The sequence below is a fragment of the Nannobrachium achirus genome (genome assembly GCF_963921795.1).
Source record: "Nannobrachium achirus genome assembly, chromosome: 17".
Classification (NCBI taxonomy): Eukaryota; Metazoa; Chordata; class Actinopteri; order Myctophiformes; family Myctophidae; genus Nannobrachium; species Nannobrachium achirus.
In genome coordinates this window covers 49,762,212-49,779,736 of record NC_137824.1, presented here as the reverse complement: position 1 = coordinate 49,779,736, position 17,525 = coordinate 49,762,212, and the positions used below count along the sequence as shown (strand labels likewise).

General features: G+C 41.1%; 2 protein-coding genes across 9 annotated transcripts in view; both read right to left on the bottom strand.

Annotated features, from left to right (window-relative positions):
- dlg3 (discs, large homolog 3) overlaps positions 1-3,875 on the bottom strand; it is a 132,386-nt gene extending 128,511 nt beyond the window's left edge. For 3 of the 4 annotated variants that reach the window (XM_080745518.1, XM_080745524.1, XM_080745520.1), the window contains exons 1-2: positions 3,443-3,875; positions 2,172-2,303 (exon numbers count right to left, since the gene is read on the bottom strand). In XM_080745518.1, coding sequence (XP_080601644.1) covers positions 2,172-2,303; positions 3,443-3,458 — 148 coding nt within the window. In that variant the 5' untranslated portion in view covers positions 3,459-3,875. The remainder of the gene's footprint in view (positions 1-2,171; positions 2,304-3,442) is intronic. The other variant, XM_080745519.1, reaches the window with a different exon arrangement.
- Positions 3,876-9,036: 5,161 nt separating this feature from the next.
- LOC308301678 (uncharacterized protein) lies at positions 9,037-16,851 on the bottom strand. 5 transcript variants are annotated; one of them, XM_080745751.1, is made up of 12 exons: positions 16,282-16,851; positions 14,052-14,682; positions 13,826-13,933; positions 13,116-13,687; positions 12,932-13,008; positions 12,655-12,832; positions 12,324-12,400; positions 11,995-12,210; positions 11,686-11,728; positions 11,376-11,500; positions 10,879-11,042; positions 9,037-10,490 (listed from the first exon to the last, which is right to left on the bottom strand). In XM_080745751.1, the coding sequence occupies exons 1-8, from the start codon at positions 16,762-16,764 to the stop codon at positions 12,192-12,194; spliced, it is 2,145 nt and encodes a 714-aa protein (XP_080601877.1). In that variant the 5' UTR covers positions 16,765-16,851; the 3' UTR covers positions 9,037-10,490; positions 10,879-11,042; positions 11,376-11,500; positions 11,686-11,728; positions 11,995-12,191. The 5 variants fall into 5 exon arrangements, with proteins under 5 accessions (XP_080601877.1, XP_080601875.1, XP_080601876.1 ...); XM_080745749.1 differs by having other exon boundaries at positions 11,667-12,210; XM_080745750.1 differs by having other exon boundaries at positions 11,686-12,210.
- Between the last annotated feature and the right edge of the window lie 674 nt (positions 16,852-17,525).

The following is a 17,525-nucleotide window of genomic DNA, read 5'->3' as shown; positions in this document are numbered from 1 at the left end:
GTATTCCTGTTGGCTCTGTGCACCCGCTTTGTCCTTCCCGCCTGCCATGCCTGATGAAAACCACATGTTGCCTCATTTGACTCCTGTCAACTCTGGTACCTGAGAGAGACACACTGAAGAAGCAGGCTTCTCCCCGTCTCTCTCTCTCTGGCCTCGACCTTGAACTCTGACTGTGCAGATGGTCCAGGAAAGGCCAACGGAGTGGCGGACGAGGCTTGGGACGGGAGAGCAGCCACAAGCTGTACAGTATATCTTCCCCATGAACCACCCAGCCCAGCCATGAGTTAACATTCCTCCTGTGGAATGTCAGGAAGCTGGATTTGGAATCCAGATCTTTTCTCTACTGCTTTGGGACTTTTTTTTCCACTATGACGCCATCCTCCACTTTAACTGATGATATAATGACCTTAAAAGGATCCCTGGCTAATAGACAAATATGCCTTAATACATTATAATTGTCCTCTATAACTACAATGTAAAAACACCACACGTGGTTTTATGACATCATCAAACTTGCGATGGCATTTCCCCTATTGAGTGAAAGATTAGTTATTTCTAGATGAAATAAAATATTTAATTAAATGTTTTTAATTTTACATTGTAGTTATAGAGGACAATTATAATGTATTAAGGCATATTTGTCGTATTAGCCAGGGATCCTTTTATATGTCAAATTATGACATGAGTATCCAAGTCCTCCGATGATGCCAAAAGATATTGCTACCTGAGATGTAAAACTGTTACACATATTTCTGTACTGTTTTTGTTGTGGCTAGCCGAGCCCACGTTTTACTCTAACTACACCTTTAGTCATTACAACAGGCACCAACAACATGTATGAAGCCTGTTTCAGTATCCTGGATTGGGAGGTGATAACTGTTATAGCTCCCTGCTCTCATCCCCAGCCATGGAAACCCATCCCCACATCAGAGAAACAGTAGCAGGTCAACACTAGTAGCAGCAGCAGATGTCATTATTATACCATCATAATTAGAAGGACAATTCAACCATTGGATAAGAGGCAACAATGTGCTTTATTTAACTTAAAAAGCACTGAGGTTAAGGTCCACAAGTTCCTTTGCCGAGTCCGAACCATGCTTTGAAGGTACAGTCGCATGCCTTAGCAGGTGTTCAGATTCAGTAAAGGAATACCAGGTGACTTGAAGTCGTAAAAGCTATGACAGTGTCATGCTACCCGGCTTTCCGCAAGAGCAATTGTATACTGGTAATAATATCCACTTAGTCAGTGCCAAGCCCAGCACATCACTTTCATTTTCTGGCAATGATGAGCCAATAAAACGGTTTCAGCTTCCTCTGAGTAACAATGTTTGCATAGGATGAGGTGTCTCTGAGTCAAGGTCAAGACGATATACTCTCCCTAATGTGTGATGTTTGAGTTTTTTCCCACCTCTTCAAGAACAGATGGACTGGAGCTTTGTCCAACTTGCATGGGATTTCATCACAATGAATCCATGTATGTTAGGGGAGGTATATACAGCAAAGCTTTTGTGAGGTCAGCTGAAAGGAGTCTTTCACGGGGCTTAACAGGGAAACATTTAGGCTGAGTTAACTTCCCACACAAATTAATAGAACCTGACTCTCCACATCCTGTGGAGAAAGCACCAGGAAACATTAACTGCTGGCATACAGTGCATAGAAGCAGAAGATTGATATAAGACAGATACTGACGTAAAGACAGTCTTTAGTAGTTCCCACAAAAGACTATGGCAGTGAAGGGAAACGACTGCACTGGGACTGAATAGAAAACATTGATGTTGGGAAAGCTAGGCTGTGCTGTGGTGTGGTGTAGTGCACAAGACAACATCCTTGGCCAGGTCCGCACAGATCTGTTTACAGCTGTGGTTCCCAAACTCTTTAGCTCAAGACCCAAAAGAGAGATTGGACGTTTATAGTCGGGACCCAAACTAGTGAAAACAGCAGATCTACAAGCTCACAACGTGCCGCTTCGCGCCTCGTTGAGAGCTTGTAGATCGTCTATTTTCACTACTTCTTAAGTAGTGAAACTCCTAGAAGTGTACTTCTTATAAATGTAGGAAAATAAAATGGCATTTTTACTCAAGTCGTGACCCATAAGAATTGGTCCGTGACCCACAAAAAAGGTTCCCCCGACCGATTGTTTGAAAAACAGTGGTTTACAGTGTTTCTCTTACCAAGGAGGGCTTGAAACAGCTGGCTGCCAAAAATGGCAGAGACTTTCCCCACACTGGTCTTCAGGGCCTCCTCCTCTGGAGTGGTGAGGTTAGCCTGGTACTGCCTGAGTAGTCCCACTGCCCGCTCTGTGTCTGCCACAACACAACGACATGTCAGTATAGAACTTCACAATCTTCATACAACAATCTGCTGGTGTTGACAGACAAGATACATGGCCAACAGGGCAGGGTGCCAGGGTCAGAGGTGATGCAACTGCGAGGATGTGGCAGTTGTTTACATTAGCTGAGGTGGAAACAGTAATACATGAATGGTTTCTATTGATTCCATGCAATGCGGATAACGTGCCTCTCAAATATGAATGACTGACTGTTATATTTAGCTCTGGTATTTAGCGGTTTAATGGAGCACAGGCAGGCAGTGCACGAAAGTTTGCAACATCGTTGATGGGGACATCTATCTATTAGGTGTCTGTGGTTTGAGAGTAGACTGTAAAAAATGTGTGGGTTTGAGTTGTAATTATTATTCAGAACATGAAGACATGACATTGCGGTGAATCAGTGGTGGAAAAAGTACTTAAGCAGCAATACCACAATATAAAAATATTCTGTTACAAGTAAATGTCCTGTGTTCAAAATGTTACTTGAGTAAAAGTAATAGCTTATGTATAAAACAGGGCTGAAGTGGTTAATCTGTGTTATCTAATCTAATAAATTATATCTGCAAAGTAGGCTAACTAGTAAATAGTTTTCAAATAATTGTAGTAGTAGTAGTGAAGTACAAGTACAATATTTTCCTCAAAGATGTAGTAGAGTAGAAGTAAAAGTAGGCCTATTGAAAATTGCCTGGAAATACTCCAGTAAAGTAAAAGTACCTCAAAATTTAACCTAAGTACAGTACTTGAGTAAATGTAGCCTACTTTGGTAACTTTACACCACTGTCTGCAGTAAACGTACCTCCTCAACTACTTTCATAATATGAGAATCAAAGATTGAGTAACATCATAATGCTCTATATTGTAATGTGCAGTGGAAAGTGAAACACTTCCTGTTTTCCCGAGGGAGTTTCTTGAGCCTGAAGTCATAATAAAAATAAAACCCTGAAACTTTAGTTAGTAACATGTCAATTACTGGCCATTAACAGAGTTGTGTTAAATGATATAAACTGTTCCTTGGGTTGAATGAACTTGAAGCCACAGTAATGGCTTGCTACTGCTGCACCACATAACGTTGTTGACATATGAACAAACACGTGAGGAATCTGATGTACTTACCATATTTGTGAACCATAGCGCGTAACACGTACAAGACTGTGTTAAAAAAAAAGCTTTTAGCTGTAGACAACTACAGCTCTCAACAAAAATAATAATAAGTTCCTTTTATCCTTCTTGCCGTCAGACAGACAAGTCACAGCATCGTTAACAGTTACTTGTAGCGGTTTGTAGCGGTCGACCCACAGCCTCAGAGAGAAGACTGGACTGGATTGTGAAAGTTGCACATGAACTTCCCACAACTTTGGCCAAAAAATGTCCAAAAAATGCGGCACCACCCTAGGCTGCCTCGCCTTCATGAAAAATTGGGTCTTCGGCCAGCCCTTGGGAATAACACTTATTTACAAGCGGTGAATGAGCTTTTATTTGCCCACACGAACTGTCCAAAGGTGTGTCCTCGGGGATTACATTCTTAGTGGTGAAGTTTTGATCTCCAAGCAGGCAGGCAGCAGTGTGTAGTAGCAGCACCTCGGCTCGGATGGATGTGCGGTTATCAGTTCCATTTAACTCCGTAACCACAGCAGCCTGTCAACTTCTGGGATCTAGTGCCATCTAGTGGTGTAAGTGAATAGAATGCCTGTAGTGATCATTATCAATGTCAACCCCTTGCTGTACTAAAATTGATGTAAACTAGACATCTTAAGCAATACCAGCTTTATTGATGACTACCAAATTAACTACCAATCATATTCCATATACACTCAAAGACAGGAAGTTAAGCTATTAATTGATTGAATACTTTATTAACTGTTTGCAAAAAGCACAGAGGTAGGCCTATACAGTTCCATACAAAATGATGCTAAAAGGATAAACCCAAGGAAACACTATGGCTTGTTTCCATTGGGGTCCTGTGTATTCAATTCATTGAAAATGTTAAAAATGTTGCATGCAAGCAGTAAATGGGTACAGCAGTGTGTTAATTTAACTAAAATGTATCCAGTGTCCATGTCTATAAAAGTAGTTTGTTTAAACTGTTAAGTGTATTTTCATTAATAACCACCATTATTTTAAAGTGCAAATCCAGTGTTCATGATGGGTTTCTCAAACACATTGTTAACCAAAGCTCGTTCCAGACAATAACTGAACACAACATATAACACAAAATTACATGAATAAAAACATTCTTGAAAAAGAAAATGTATAAAATAGCTGTACATATGCATGGATTAAAATAAATAGCCCTGGATCAAGACGGTCATGACCAGGCTTGGAATTTCGTCATTTTAGGGGCAAGGCCGCTTGGCCTTTGGTGTTGTCTATTTTTTGAGGGCACAAAGGCCAAATGCCCGGGCATTCAAATAAAACATGATTTTAGTCCATTGAAAAAAAATAATTGAATCTAAGGGTTATAGATGTTTTAAATGTAATATGTAGAAGACTATCTACAGTGAAATAAATAAATAATATTTACAATCTCATCCATGGCATGCTCAGTCCTGCACCAATCAAAGTCACTGGATTGTTTTAAAGATGGGGACTCAGTGGAGTTAAGAATTCAGAATCTCAACAAAAGACACTATAGCTCCTAGCTGGTGTCTACATATTGGAAAGAAAGAGAGGAGAAAGAAAGGGCATGCCATTTCTTCGAGGGGCACAAGGCCAAACAGAGGGGCAACCATACCAACCTAGCCTCGTACCCGCCCCTCTTCCAGAAACCATTTCATTTGTTTCTCGCAAGAGAGTCTGGAATGATTGGAATGTAGGCTGGTTATAAGTCCGCAGAAGTCTGACGGCCCAATCAGCGTCGGCCCTCGGGGGCTCTGTGATTGACAGCGCACCAAAGCCAATGAGGGCTTTGATGACGTTTCTACACAGCGACCGACTCTCTCCCTTGATCATAACAAGATGGCGGCGCTCAGCAGCGGATCTGTCGGTAACATTAACGTTAATATAAAAAAAGCTATTACTGACGTTATTGCAGAAATAGACACAATAAACGAACTTAAAAAGGAGCAGGAGAATGCACTTGTGGAGTTTCTCAGTGGAGAAGACGTTTTTGCTGTTCTTCCAACCGGATTTGGCAAAAGCTTGATCTATCAACTTGCACCTTTGGTGACAAAGAAATTATCCCCGGCCATCAACCCAATTTTCATTGTCGTTTCGCCACTCACCGAACTCATGAAGGACCAGATAAAAGAAGCAGAACAACTCGGAATCACGGCTGTGCGGCTTGGTGATGATGATCACAGCGATGCGGACATTGAACAGGGACGCTACCAGCTTGTTTTCGGCAGTCCAGAGAACTGGTTGTTGAATAAAAAGTGGCGAAATATGTTGGCCGATCCCGTCTATCGCGAAAACCTCAAGGGAATAGTCGTAGACGAAGTCCACTGCACCTACAGATGGTAAATCTAAACATTTTCTATACTGTGTAACAAGTTATAATTGTTTTGTGTGTCATTGGTTGTAGTAGACTAGCCTGGTCACTCTGGTAACTCCCTCTGTATTTGTGTGTGTGTGTGTGTGTGTGTGTGTGTGTGTGTGTGTATATATATATATATATATATATATATATATATATATATATATATAAACCCACTAACCCACTCTAGTCTACAAATAATTTAGGCCCAGTTATCTGTGAAAACATGTGGAAGATTAACCAGCTTCATTGTGTGTACATGCTAAATAAAACACTGTCTGCTATTTCTATATTAATTTCAGGGGACAAGGTAAAGACGGAAAGCCTGCCTTCAGAGAGAGCTTTGCAAAGCTTGGAGAACTCCGATCCATTGCAAAACAAAGTGAGTAAGATTGGCCCTGTAGTGGCTTAAATGTAATTACATTGTCTTGGTCATGTTCGTTTGTTCTATTTGTTTTGTTCGGTCTCTCATCTAGTAGCGTGTTAAACCAGACGGTCATGTTATGGTTTTACCAGGTTAATCTATTGTTAGCAATTTTATTTAATTGTTTTTTTCTGTCTTGTAGTTTAGAGGCTCTCAACCTTTTCAGCCCGCAACCTCTGGGGACCCCCCCACCCTGACAAGCACTAAGAATAGAGGAATTACAGTTAGTATAACACAGCTATTGTGAAATTAACCTATTTTCACAATGTCTCTCTATTACATTTGGCCAATGTTTAATTTCTCATTTTAGAGGTATTAAAAAGTACTTAATAAATTGTCAATTATAAATGTGCATAAACCCTCTAGTCTTTACACTTACACTTTATGTTGGTTTGGTCTGTTGAGAGAAAAAACAGTGTTGGACATTAAGTTAATCATCTGGGGGGACCCACAGGTTGAGAACCACTGTTGTAGTTTGCCATTGTACTGTTCTGCAATAAATAGCTGTTTTGTGACAACAGTTATGATCAATAAAATAAACATGGCATGTGTTCTATTCTTTTGTCTTGTTCAGATACACCAGTGTTGGCTCTGACAGCATCCGCAGACATGGCGTCCAGAAACAGAGTCATCAAAATTCTGCACATGGAGAAAGCAAAACGGCTGACCGTGAGCCCTAACAGAAGTAACATCAGACTAGGACTGGTCTCTCAACCAAAACTACAAAAACTACACTGTCTGGACTGGATAGTGGATGAGGTTCGAGCCAAGGCAACAGCGATGGCGCCGATCATCATCTACTGCCGTGCATTTAAGTCAGTAGGTGATGTGTACTGCTACCTAAAAGCGGAACTAGAGGATGATGCCTGGTTAGACAGAGACCCAGAGCAGAAGACGGAGACTCAACTGATTAGCATTTTCCATGCATACACATATCCAGAACTGAAGGACTATGTGATTCGTTCACTGAATGGACAGGGTAATTGCAGAGTGGTGGTTGCCACATCTGCCCTGGGTATGGGCCTCAACTTTCCCAACATCTCTCATGTGGTGATGTTTGGTCCACCAAACGACACAGAATCGATAGTCCAACAGGCTGGCAGGGCTGGGAGAAATGGACTGCAATCACACGCAGTTGTAATCAACACAAAACAGTCAATGCATGTGGATAAGGGGGTAAAAGAGGTAATGAAGACCAGCAAAGACGGCTGCTTCAGAAAAGCACTGTATAGTCCTTTTGAAGAGAATACCCAAAGTATTGAGCCAGGGCATTTCTGCTGTACATATTGTCATAAGTCTTGTTCATGTGATGCATCAGGTGTTTGTGTCGAACCTCTTCCCAGTTATGAGTTGCCGAAAAAGCAGTTTGTGCCTTTGAAGTCGAGGGAGGTCACACGCAATCAGAGAACCTTAATCAAGGACTTGTTAGAAAAGTACAAGAATGATTTGGTTGCCAACAAGCCATATCTCTTCACTAGCCAGGCACTTTGTACAGGATTTAGCAATCAGTTGATTGTTGCTGTTTTGGAAAATTGTGCGCACATTTTCGACCTAGACTACATTGTTAAACATCTTCCTGTCTTAAGCCACAAACATGCAAGGCACATATTGCAAGTGATCAATGATGTATTTCATGACATTGAAGATACGCTGCCTGCCTCTCCCCAGGATAGCTTTTGTGAACCAGATTTGTATTACCGTGGTTATTTTGATAAGAAAGATAACGATGCATACTGTGAATCCGACGAGGATTCAAATTCCAGCTCAGATGATGACAATTGAATTTTGCCTGAGCATCGAATATGCTCATTTGCCTTTGAGTCGCAATTTTGTACATTTCTTAATGCAAATGAATAAAAATCTCACTGTTTGATACTCAATTTTGTTTTTTCAATTGAGACTGCCAATAACTATGTTAATAGTGCTAGGAGTTCAGATGGTCCCCAGCAAAAAAAAGAGGATCCTTACATTTCCTGTTGGTTTTATTTCACACTCTCAAAAACAGAATTATTGTTAAACAGCAGCATTACATTTTCAAGAAGTCTTCACAATTAGAATGTAGAAAATGGTTTTGTTCAACGTCTCCATCTCTACTATGGTACAACAGCGTGTCATTTTGGACAAAATAAGTTTGGGGTCCGAGAGGCTAAATGCCTAATAATGGGAACTGATATGAAAAAGACTGCAAACCACCACAGATTTTGGTGCAGATAGGTATTAATCTTCAAATAAAGTTTATATTGGCATCTTTGAGCAATAGACAGAACACGACCTACAGCAGATCAATATGCTTTGTCTATTTATATGGCTCAATCTTAATGTAAGAATTTGAAGATGGAGTTCCCATATTATTTCATGGTTTGCAATAAATCTGGGGTGATTGACGTCAAGCAAGACCTCCTGTAATATTACTTTCCTAACTAATGAGCACCCATCAGATGGTTCTCAAACTTTTTGGGCTTCAATAATGTAAGAAATGATTACATTTTCTCTGAAGTACCTCTTTCTACCCCTAGATGTACACGTTCCCCCATTTGAGAGAAACTGAGAAGCCATCAGATCCAAAGCCTGGTGAACAATTCTTTTGTAAAGTTAGTGCTCTAGCCATTGAGTTTACAATCTAAAGTACACATACTCAACTCAACTATGAAGTTGCTGTATCAACTCAATAGCGCTTTATGAAAAAGAATTACAAGTTGTGGTTGAAATAATTTTTATTTGAGAAATAAACAAGTAATTATAATCTTAAAAATAACATTTACATGTGTACAAATAAAATAAATGATTATGGACAAATGGCACTTTCTGAGCTGTGCATATCTACAGTAAATGGCCCCGTACAAGCAGTTAAGCCATTAAAACTAGGAAAGCATCGGTCTTTCACCATTTTACATAGGCCAATCAAAAATAGCAGATATAAAAACTCACAGTGTGTCACTTTGTGCTGCACTGCAAGCTTTTACATCTGCTATTTTTGAACAATTTGAAAATGAACTCCAGTGGAGTTAGGTGGTTTTGACCGAAGGGCTTTTTACTAATTTGCATTGGTTCAATATTATTTGAAACAACACACAGACAAAGGTGTTCAATAGCACATATTTATGAAGAAGAAAAAAAAAAGGATTGAGCTGGTTTGGCATAAAGTGTGGAGTAAGGAGGTTTTGTCCCAAGCACTTTTTTACTTCTTTACACTTTCCATTTTGTTTCAATATTATTTTAACCAACACACAGACATAAAGGGTGTTCAATAGCACATATTTATGAAAACAGTTAGTTGGTTAGGCAGAAAGTGTGGAGTTGAGGTTTTGTCCCAAGCACTTTTTGCCATTTTCCATTTTGTTTCAAAATTATTTAACCCAACACTCAGCTGTAAAGTGCGGTCAATAGCCCTTATTTATGCCAAAAAATCTAAACCTCGAAAATAGAGTTAAGAGGTTTTGGCCAGACAGGGACAACATGTGAAATGGGAGACAAAATAACTGGTTTCAAACTGGATTCTTTCTAAATTCGATCAGTTTAAGAAGCATCCACTCAACAAATTTGGCCCAATCTAATTTGGAATAGATGTTCTGGTCAAAACCAGGGAAGGCCTTGAATTCTCTGCCGGGATGACTTGCGAAGAGCTCTCCTTCCATTGCCACCTCTGCAAGTGTTAGGATTTCCTTGGTCTGGTCAGGTGTGCGATGCTTGCCACTTTGCCTTGCCACTCTCAGCTCCTTGTCTGTGGCATCCAGCAAGGGCTTGAGGACACCGATGGACCTACTAATTCTGTCAGCAGATCGCTCTTTCATGTTTGAACCAAGGCCCTTCAAAAATGACTTGAGGAAATTATTCAAATGTTCCAGATGCAAGTCTAGGCTCAGGTTATTTCCTTTTCCCCCCCTGGTGTTCCAGAACCGGTTCCATTTGAGGCTGTGGGCCAACTTGGGTGGAAGAGTGGCATTCACTTGGACTGATTGCAGGAAGACACTGTAGGCATAGTTGGTGTGCCCATATGCCTTATAAATAGGAAGGGCCACCCTATACAGCCTCAGTAGTCTCTCACCATCTCCTTCCTTCACTGCATCTCGGAGGCTTAGCAATAAAAACCCAAAGCTTAATCTTGCCTCCGAATGCTCTTTTTTGTGGTCCCTGTTGGAGGTGGGTGAGGAGATGGGTAGATCTGGTTGTAGCTGGAGGTCGTGGGATTTGCGCTCATGTGTGTCACGGGCCTTGCTGTATTTGTAGGTCTTTGAGCATCCTTCAAAGCGGCACCTAAGCTGTTTCTGTGGAGACAACAGTGTGAGAATTAAAAGAGAGACATTGGACTATAGTGTACTGTGACTACTAAGACAGGTGGTGGGACAAACATGGTATTGTCAAACGGTGCATTTTCCTTTAGTTGTGTGATTTAAAAGTAAGGAAGGTTGCAATAATATCTTAAAAAGTATGGTTAGCATATTTTTCAGGACAGTTTACATACATACATTAGCCTAGTAAAGCACTAACTTACGTTATCGAGGAGGATTCCAAAAGATCTCTTGAGAATAAATGAGAATTCAGAAGGGCGGTTTACGAGATATACATGCATGCATACATACATTCAGTCTACACAGCACAGCCTCATCTACAAAGGCGTACAAATAAAATACAATCATGCAAACGTTTAAATACCTTAGGTGGTGGTTTTTCGGCAAAAAGCTCAGTGGGAACGGCAAACTGGTCACTCATGTTGAAGCTGTCCACAACTAGAGCTACTGTATCGTGCAACCAGGTCCTCTGCTCCTCTGCATCCTCTGAGTTCCTTATGTGGTCCGGAATGAATCCCTCTGGGACTTCTGTTAACGGTAATGGTAAAAGGAAAAAACACTGTCTTTATGGAAATAATTTTCCTGGCTTTAGCCAGAATGATAACATGGATTTACTCACACGTTCCTCCACGGTATCAGTCTGGACTTCGCCCATAGGGAGTGAGTATGGGAAAGTGACAGCGGTGTTCGGTTGAAACAGTTTCTCATACTCTCTCCCTATGGGTCGAAGTCCAGACAGATACCGTGGAGGAACGTGTGAGTGAATCCATGTTATCAATCTGGCTAAAGCCAGACTAGTAAATAATTATTACCTGTAAATACACATTTTGAATTAAAATATGAACTGACAAAATACTATACCAGTAACATCCTTCAGCTTAAAACGGGTCATTGCTGCCGCCAGGAAAAGTGCCGTCGTGTCAAGCTCTATGAACTGTTTGTATGCATTAAATGCAGTACGGGGGCCCTTCTTTGCATTACTGCACCTAAGAAATATTAACAGTTTGTTATGATTAACATTGCACTATGCTAGCCTTGCAAACCACTGCATTTTCAGGCAGTTGATGGTCTACGAGACTAGCACTTTACTGTGCCTCTCTCCCTTACAGACACACACACAAACAGTAATAAAATGAAAAAGAATAAACGAACCAGTTGAAACTTTTCATACCGAGCCTTAATTCATGTTGGCCTGGCGTTCACTGGAGAAAGGACTACAGACACACACACACACACACAGTAATAAAATGAAAAAGAATAAACTAACCAGTTGAAACTTTTCATACCGAGCCTTAATTCATGTTGGCCTGGCGTTCACTGGAGAAAGGACGACCCACAAACACACACACACACACACACACACACACACACACACACACACACACACACACACACACACACACACACACACACACACACACACACACACACACACACACACACACACACACAGTAATACAATGAAAAAGAATAAACTAACCAGTTGAAACTTTTCATACCGAGCCTTAATTCATGTTGGCCTGGCGTTCACTGGAGAAAGGCAACAAGCGTATCTCTCACATCTCACAATCTCTCTTTCACACTCACTCACACACACACACCCACACGCGTGCGCGCAAACACACAACACACACACACCCACACGCGTGCGCGCAAACACACATGCACATGCAAAATTCATGGGGGCCGGTGTGCACTGCAGAACAAACAGACAGAACATACAGTTAAAAAACAGGTGAAGACAGAGATTACATTAATGGTATTTTTGAATATGACTGGTTACATTTTGAGTGCAATGCTTTTACAAACCTGAGCCTGTTCATGTTGGAGACCAAGGTACCTTGGTCTTTGGCAGATGCATCATCAAAGAAGATCTTGTGATATATCTGAATGACATTTTATATTACTTTACACCATAGCAGAAACAACTTTAAAGATTCTATGCCATTAGTTAGTTATTTCCAAATCATTAGAATGCTTAGGTTATATTCTTTAATGCATTTTTAAATGTTAATCAAACATGGTGGTTCAAATTGCATCAACATCTTATTTTTGTGCACCACACTTCTGTGTAGCAAAATGATATTCAGGGACAGCCCAAACTTTTATTTTAGTATTAGACCAATTAAAATTGTCTTACTTCAAAAAGGTTTCTGATAGCGTGCCAGTCTTCAAACTTGAAAACCATTCCTTCAAGTCTTTTTTCAGGTGATGGTCCATTTGCGTAGGTTTTCTGTATGTTGCGACTGGCACTCTCAGTTAGCCTGTCACCTCCAACCAGGATCGTTGACACGCCATCCTTGCCCTCTGGAACATAGCTACAAAATATACAAGGCTGTTATCACACCATCCAGTAACATCATCGGTCTCTCTTTCCCTCTTAAACACTCACACAATTCATATTTTAAAGTACTTACTTTCTATGGATATGATGAAGAATGTCTGTCAGGTCACTAGTCTGGTTCTCATTTTTAAATAAGAGACCAAGGGGATGCTATGAAGAGACAATATATTGATCATAATCAAAATATAAAACAGGTTTAGGTCTATAGCCATACAAAGAGACAGTTAAGGGCAATTACATTGTTTCACAGCACTTACATGGGTGGAGGCCTTTGTCATGTTCTCAGAATACTCGTGTGGAATGTGACTGATCACAACATCACTTAAGGGCTTGAGGGCGTCCAGATGTTGGGTGAGTATTCTGGCTCCGAGGGCAACAAACTCCCTTCGCATGGTGTATTGAGTGTCATGGTCAGGCAGAGAATTCAGAATTTCATACTCTTCGAGTGCGACAGACTGTGGTGGTCTCTCGTTGCTGAGGTGGTGGGTAGGTACTCTGTCTTCCACAGCCATGTGGTGAGTCCAGTGTATGGATTTGTTGGTTTGATCTATTGACTGATAGTGTGTGGTCACGGTGAAGTCCAGATTGTCAAAGATTATTGAATAGCTGGGTGGTGGCTGGATGGTTGTGTCCAGGTTTGCTGGTGGTGATGCAGGTTTTGATGATGGCAAGACATTGTCATCTTCATCAGACATCAATAAACTGAAATCCAGTTTTTTGATGGTCTGCTGTTGTGAAGTGCTTGCAGTAGCTGGTCCCACCTCCATGTCTGGGATGTCCTCTGTGACACTTGACGCTTTTGATGCTGAAGTGCTCTGTGTTGCTCCCTCTATCGGAATAAGATTCAAATAATGTATTGGTAAACCATTCAAAACTATTACATCTAAGGCTCTGAGAATTAAAAAATACTAAGAAAATATCAACTCCATTTTCACCATGCATGTTAAACAAAAACTGTCCCTCTTACCAGATAACTCAAGCATTTCCACCGAAGTGCTTGCAGTAGTTGGTCCCTCCTCCATGCCTCCTGTGACAGTTGCCTCTTTTGCTACTGAAGTGCTCGGTGTTGCTCCCTCTATAGGAATAAGATTCAAATAATGTATTGGTAAACCATTCAAAACGATTACATTTAAATAAATTTAAATAAAAAATCATTTTAACCTTGTATGTTAAACCAAAACCTTCCCTCTTACCAGATAACTCAAGCATTTCCAAACATCTCCAGATGTCCCCATCTGAGTCTTGCTGGTTGAGGATCAATTCGTTTGCAGCTTTGAGCTGCTGAAGTGCATCACCACATGTGTTTGCCAGTGCATGTTGCTTCCTGACTGCTGTGTCATGGCTGGTTGAAATCCCCAACTTGCATAGTCTTTGGAAAACAGCCTTTTTTGCACCACCATACTGGAGAACAGCGTTAATGTAATATGCAAATGCAGATGTGAGTTTTTCATTTCTTCCTCTCAATAGTATAGCTGCAGCAGCACAGGTGTGAAGTGGTGATGTTTTAGTGACGGTGGACAACAGACTGAACAGAAATGGAGCCAGACGCTGGAGATCTGACCTCAGCTTGGCAAATGAGAAGGCTTTCAAGTCCTTGGGAGTACAATGAAAGAGCATGAAATCTTTCCTCTGGCAAAGTCTCTGGCATTCATCATCCAGGAGGGTGTACATAGAGCTTTGGATTGTCTTCAGCAGTATGTCATGTTTAAGGATGAGATTAGCAGCAGTTGACCATTTCTCCTTTGCTATATTCTCCACAATGCCTGCTGTGGATGGGGGGCATTTCAATGTGTTTGTTTGATCTGAAGGGTAGTGAATCTTTACCTGAAAGATTAAACAGAGAGTGCATTACTATTTGCAATATTGTTGACTGAACAATAATTATAGGTTTATATAGGCTACAGCTTCAGTTATCAATAAAATAAGTAATGCTAATAGGGCTTTGAGCCTAACATTTCCAATTATGCAGAGCAGTGTAGACCAAAGAGAATATGGAATGGCCAAGTAAAACGTTATCAATTGTACATTTAAACAGGAAAACAGTTGCAAAATGCAACTGTTTTCCCGTTCAGGGGTCTTCAACAGGGGTCCTCAGAGTTACTACTGGGAGGCCACCAAATCTATGTGTGATAGGATTCTTTTTACATGAACCCTAGCATTCCTATTCTGAATGAAACATTAGACAAAAATAGCAGATCTACAAGCTCACCACGCCTCGCGCTGCGAGGAGGCATTGTGAGCTTGTAGATCTTCTATTTCTGGCAAAGAGGTTGGGTATTGAGGGAAAAGGAGAGCAGATGATAGGCACATTCTACAAATGTCTTCTAAATCCTAACAGTTTTCTGAAAAAAACGTTGCCTATGTTGCTATCAGTAGTTCTCAAACTTTGTCATGTCAGGGACTACCAAAATTATATGTATTTGGCCACGGACCCCCATCTCAAAATATTTAGTTCCAGGGACCCCCAGAAGCAAAGATTTGAGTTCAAGATTTTCATCACTCACTCACTCACACACACACACACACACACACACACACACACACACACACACACACACACACACACAGATAATTCGGAAGAATGTGAATTTCTCCTCCCACAACACTGTGTGCATGTGTAGGGGATGAGACACTTTCAGCAATGGACACACACACACACACACACACACACACACACACACACACACACACACACACACACACACACACACACACACACACACAGAGAGTGGGAGGAGAAGTCACATTCTTCAGAATGTGTTTTAGAGACTCAAACAGGACAGATGTGCATGTGGTTAATGACTAAAAATACACATTAATCCAACATACACTGTCAAACAAGTCTACTCTGTCTAAGAAATCTATGAACATTTTTTATCTGCAAACAATTGTATACAATATATATATATATATATATATATATATATATATATATATATATATATATATATATATATATATATAGTGGGGGTCCCTGCTACATCTCTCTCTCTCAGCAAAGGGGATCCTTGGCCTGAAAACGTTGAAGACCCCTGATAAATGAAAACGTTCTCTCTTATTATTTTTTAACTTGCTTGACTTACAGAATATCAGTGCTGTTATAGACATGTGATTTTGATTTAGTCACAGAATTGCCTATGATTTTGACTCAGTTATATTGTGGAAGATTTTACAATATAAATCGGGGTCTCAAAATTGGAAATGCCATTAAATGGGGGTCCATGCGTGTCAAGCAAGGGGTCTTTTAGATAACAAATGGCTGAGAAACACTGATAGAACCATAACAAAGGTTCTAAATATGGGGGACATAGAATATCTTTTCAAATGGGGGTCCGCGGGCTAATAGGTGTCAATGTTGGGGTCCTTGACATGAAAAGGTTTGGAGAACCAACAATGCTTTAGTACATGGTGTAAACTTCTTACCTCAAGTACACTTTGTCTAGTGACTGTCCCAGGGGCTTTGAGTGGCGTCAACTTGCGATTCGGTGTTGTTGGGCGATTCGGTGTTGTTGGGGGATGGGTCCTTGGTTTTTTGGGTTTTCGTGGTGTTTTAGAAAGCGATCTAAGCCGTTTCTGTGACTTGGGTGGTGTAATGTTTGGTGGAGTAGTTGAGGGTTGGCTTCCCGCGGCAGACTCGGTACCACTTTCTTCGGAAAGTTTCCATTTGTTGAATGTCTGGAACGACTCCTCAATCACTTTAACCTGTCTGGAGCACTTCATGCAAATGCGAATGGATTTGTCGTCCTGTGGATTCAACTGTAGACCAAATGACGCCAGACGCAGAAAAATGCTTTTGTTGTCAGCTCCCTCACGCTCGTAGATCTTCTTCGTGTGCGCTAAACGACCGCCTTTCCTACAATTCTCTTTGCAGAGACGGCAACAATCGCTAACGGAAGATTCCGCCATAACGGCAAATGGATGGATACGGTAACGGTAGCTTGTCTTCAGTTGTTGATGTGTTGCTGCTGCATGTAACGAGTCGCACTATTGCTACTAGGCTACTAGGCTCAGAGCACAGTACACAGAGCGGCGCGGTGAGATGACGTGTCTTGTTTATTACGGTGATTGGCTGAAGGGGTTGTCTATCAGCGCTCCTGCGCCCGCCCCCTCCGCCCGCCCACTAATCGTTTCTGCTGTGTATCATGCTAGACCAATCTTCTGGAATCCTCCTGGAGAACGGAAGTTGGTCGTTTACTAGGCTAATACCAACCATGGCCTAGTCTTGAATCAAGGCTAGAATTAAAACAAATACTGTTATACCGCCACCCAGTGGCATAATGTGGATATGTGATTTACATCATCTGGTAAACTCAGCCAGGGCTGCCGCACCAACTTCTGGGCCCTGGGTACAAGGATTCACTGCGGAGTGCGGACCCCCCATGAAAGTTCTTCATAGGGGAGGGGGTTTAACCCATTTAGACTGGGAAGCATTATTACGCATTATTTTGTGCTTTAACTATTGAAAAATAGCAGATATACAAGCTCACAGCATTTGAAAAACCTATGTTTCTATGTCAGTGGTGCTCGAACTTTTTCACGCCCAAAATGATATGTATTTGGCCACGTACAGACCCCCATCTCAAAATATTTAGTTCCAGGGACCCCCCAGAAGCAACATTTGAGTTACAAATGTTCGCTTAAAAAAATACATGTATTCAAAGATTTGC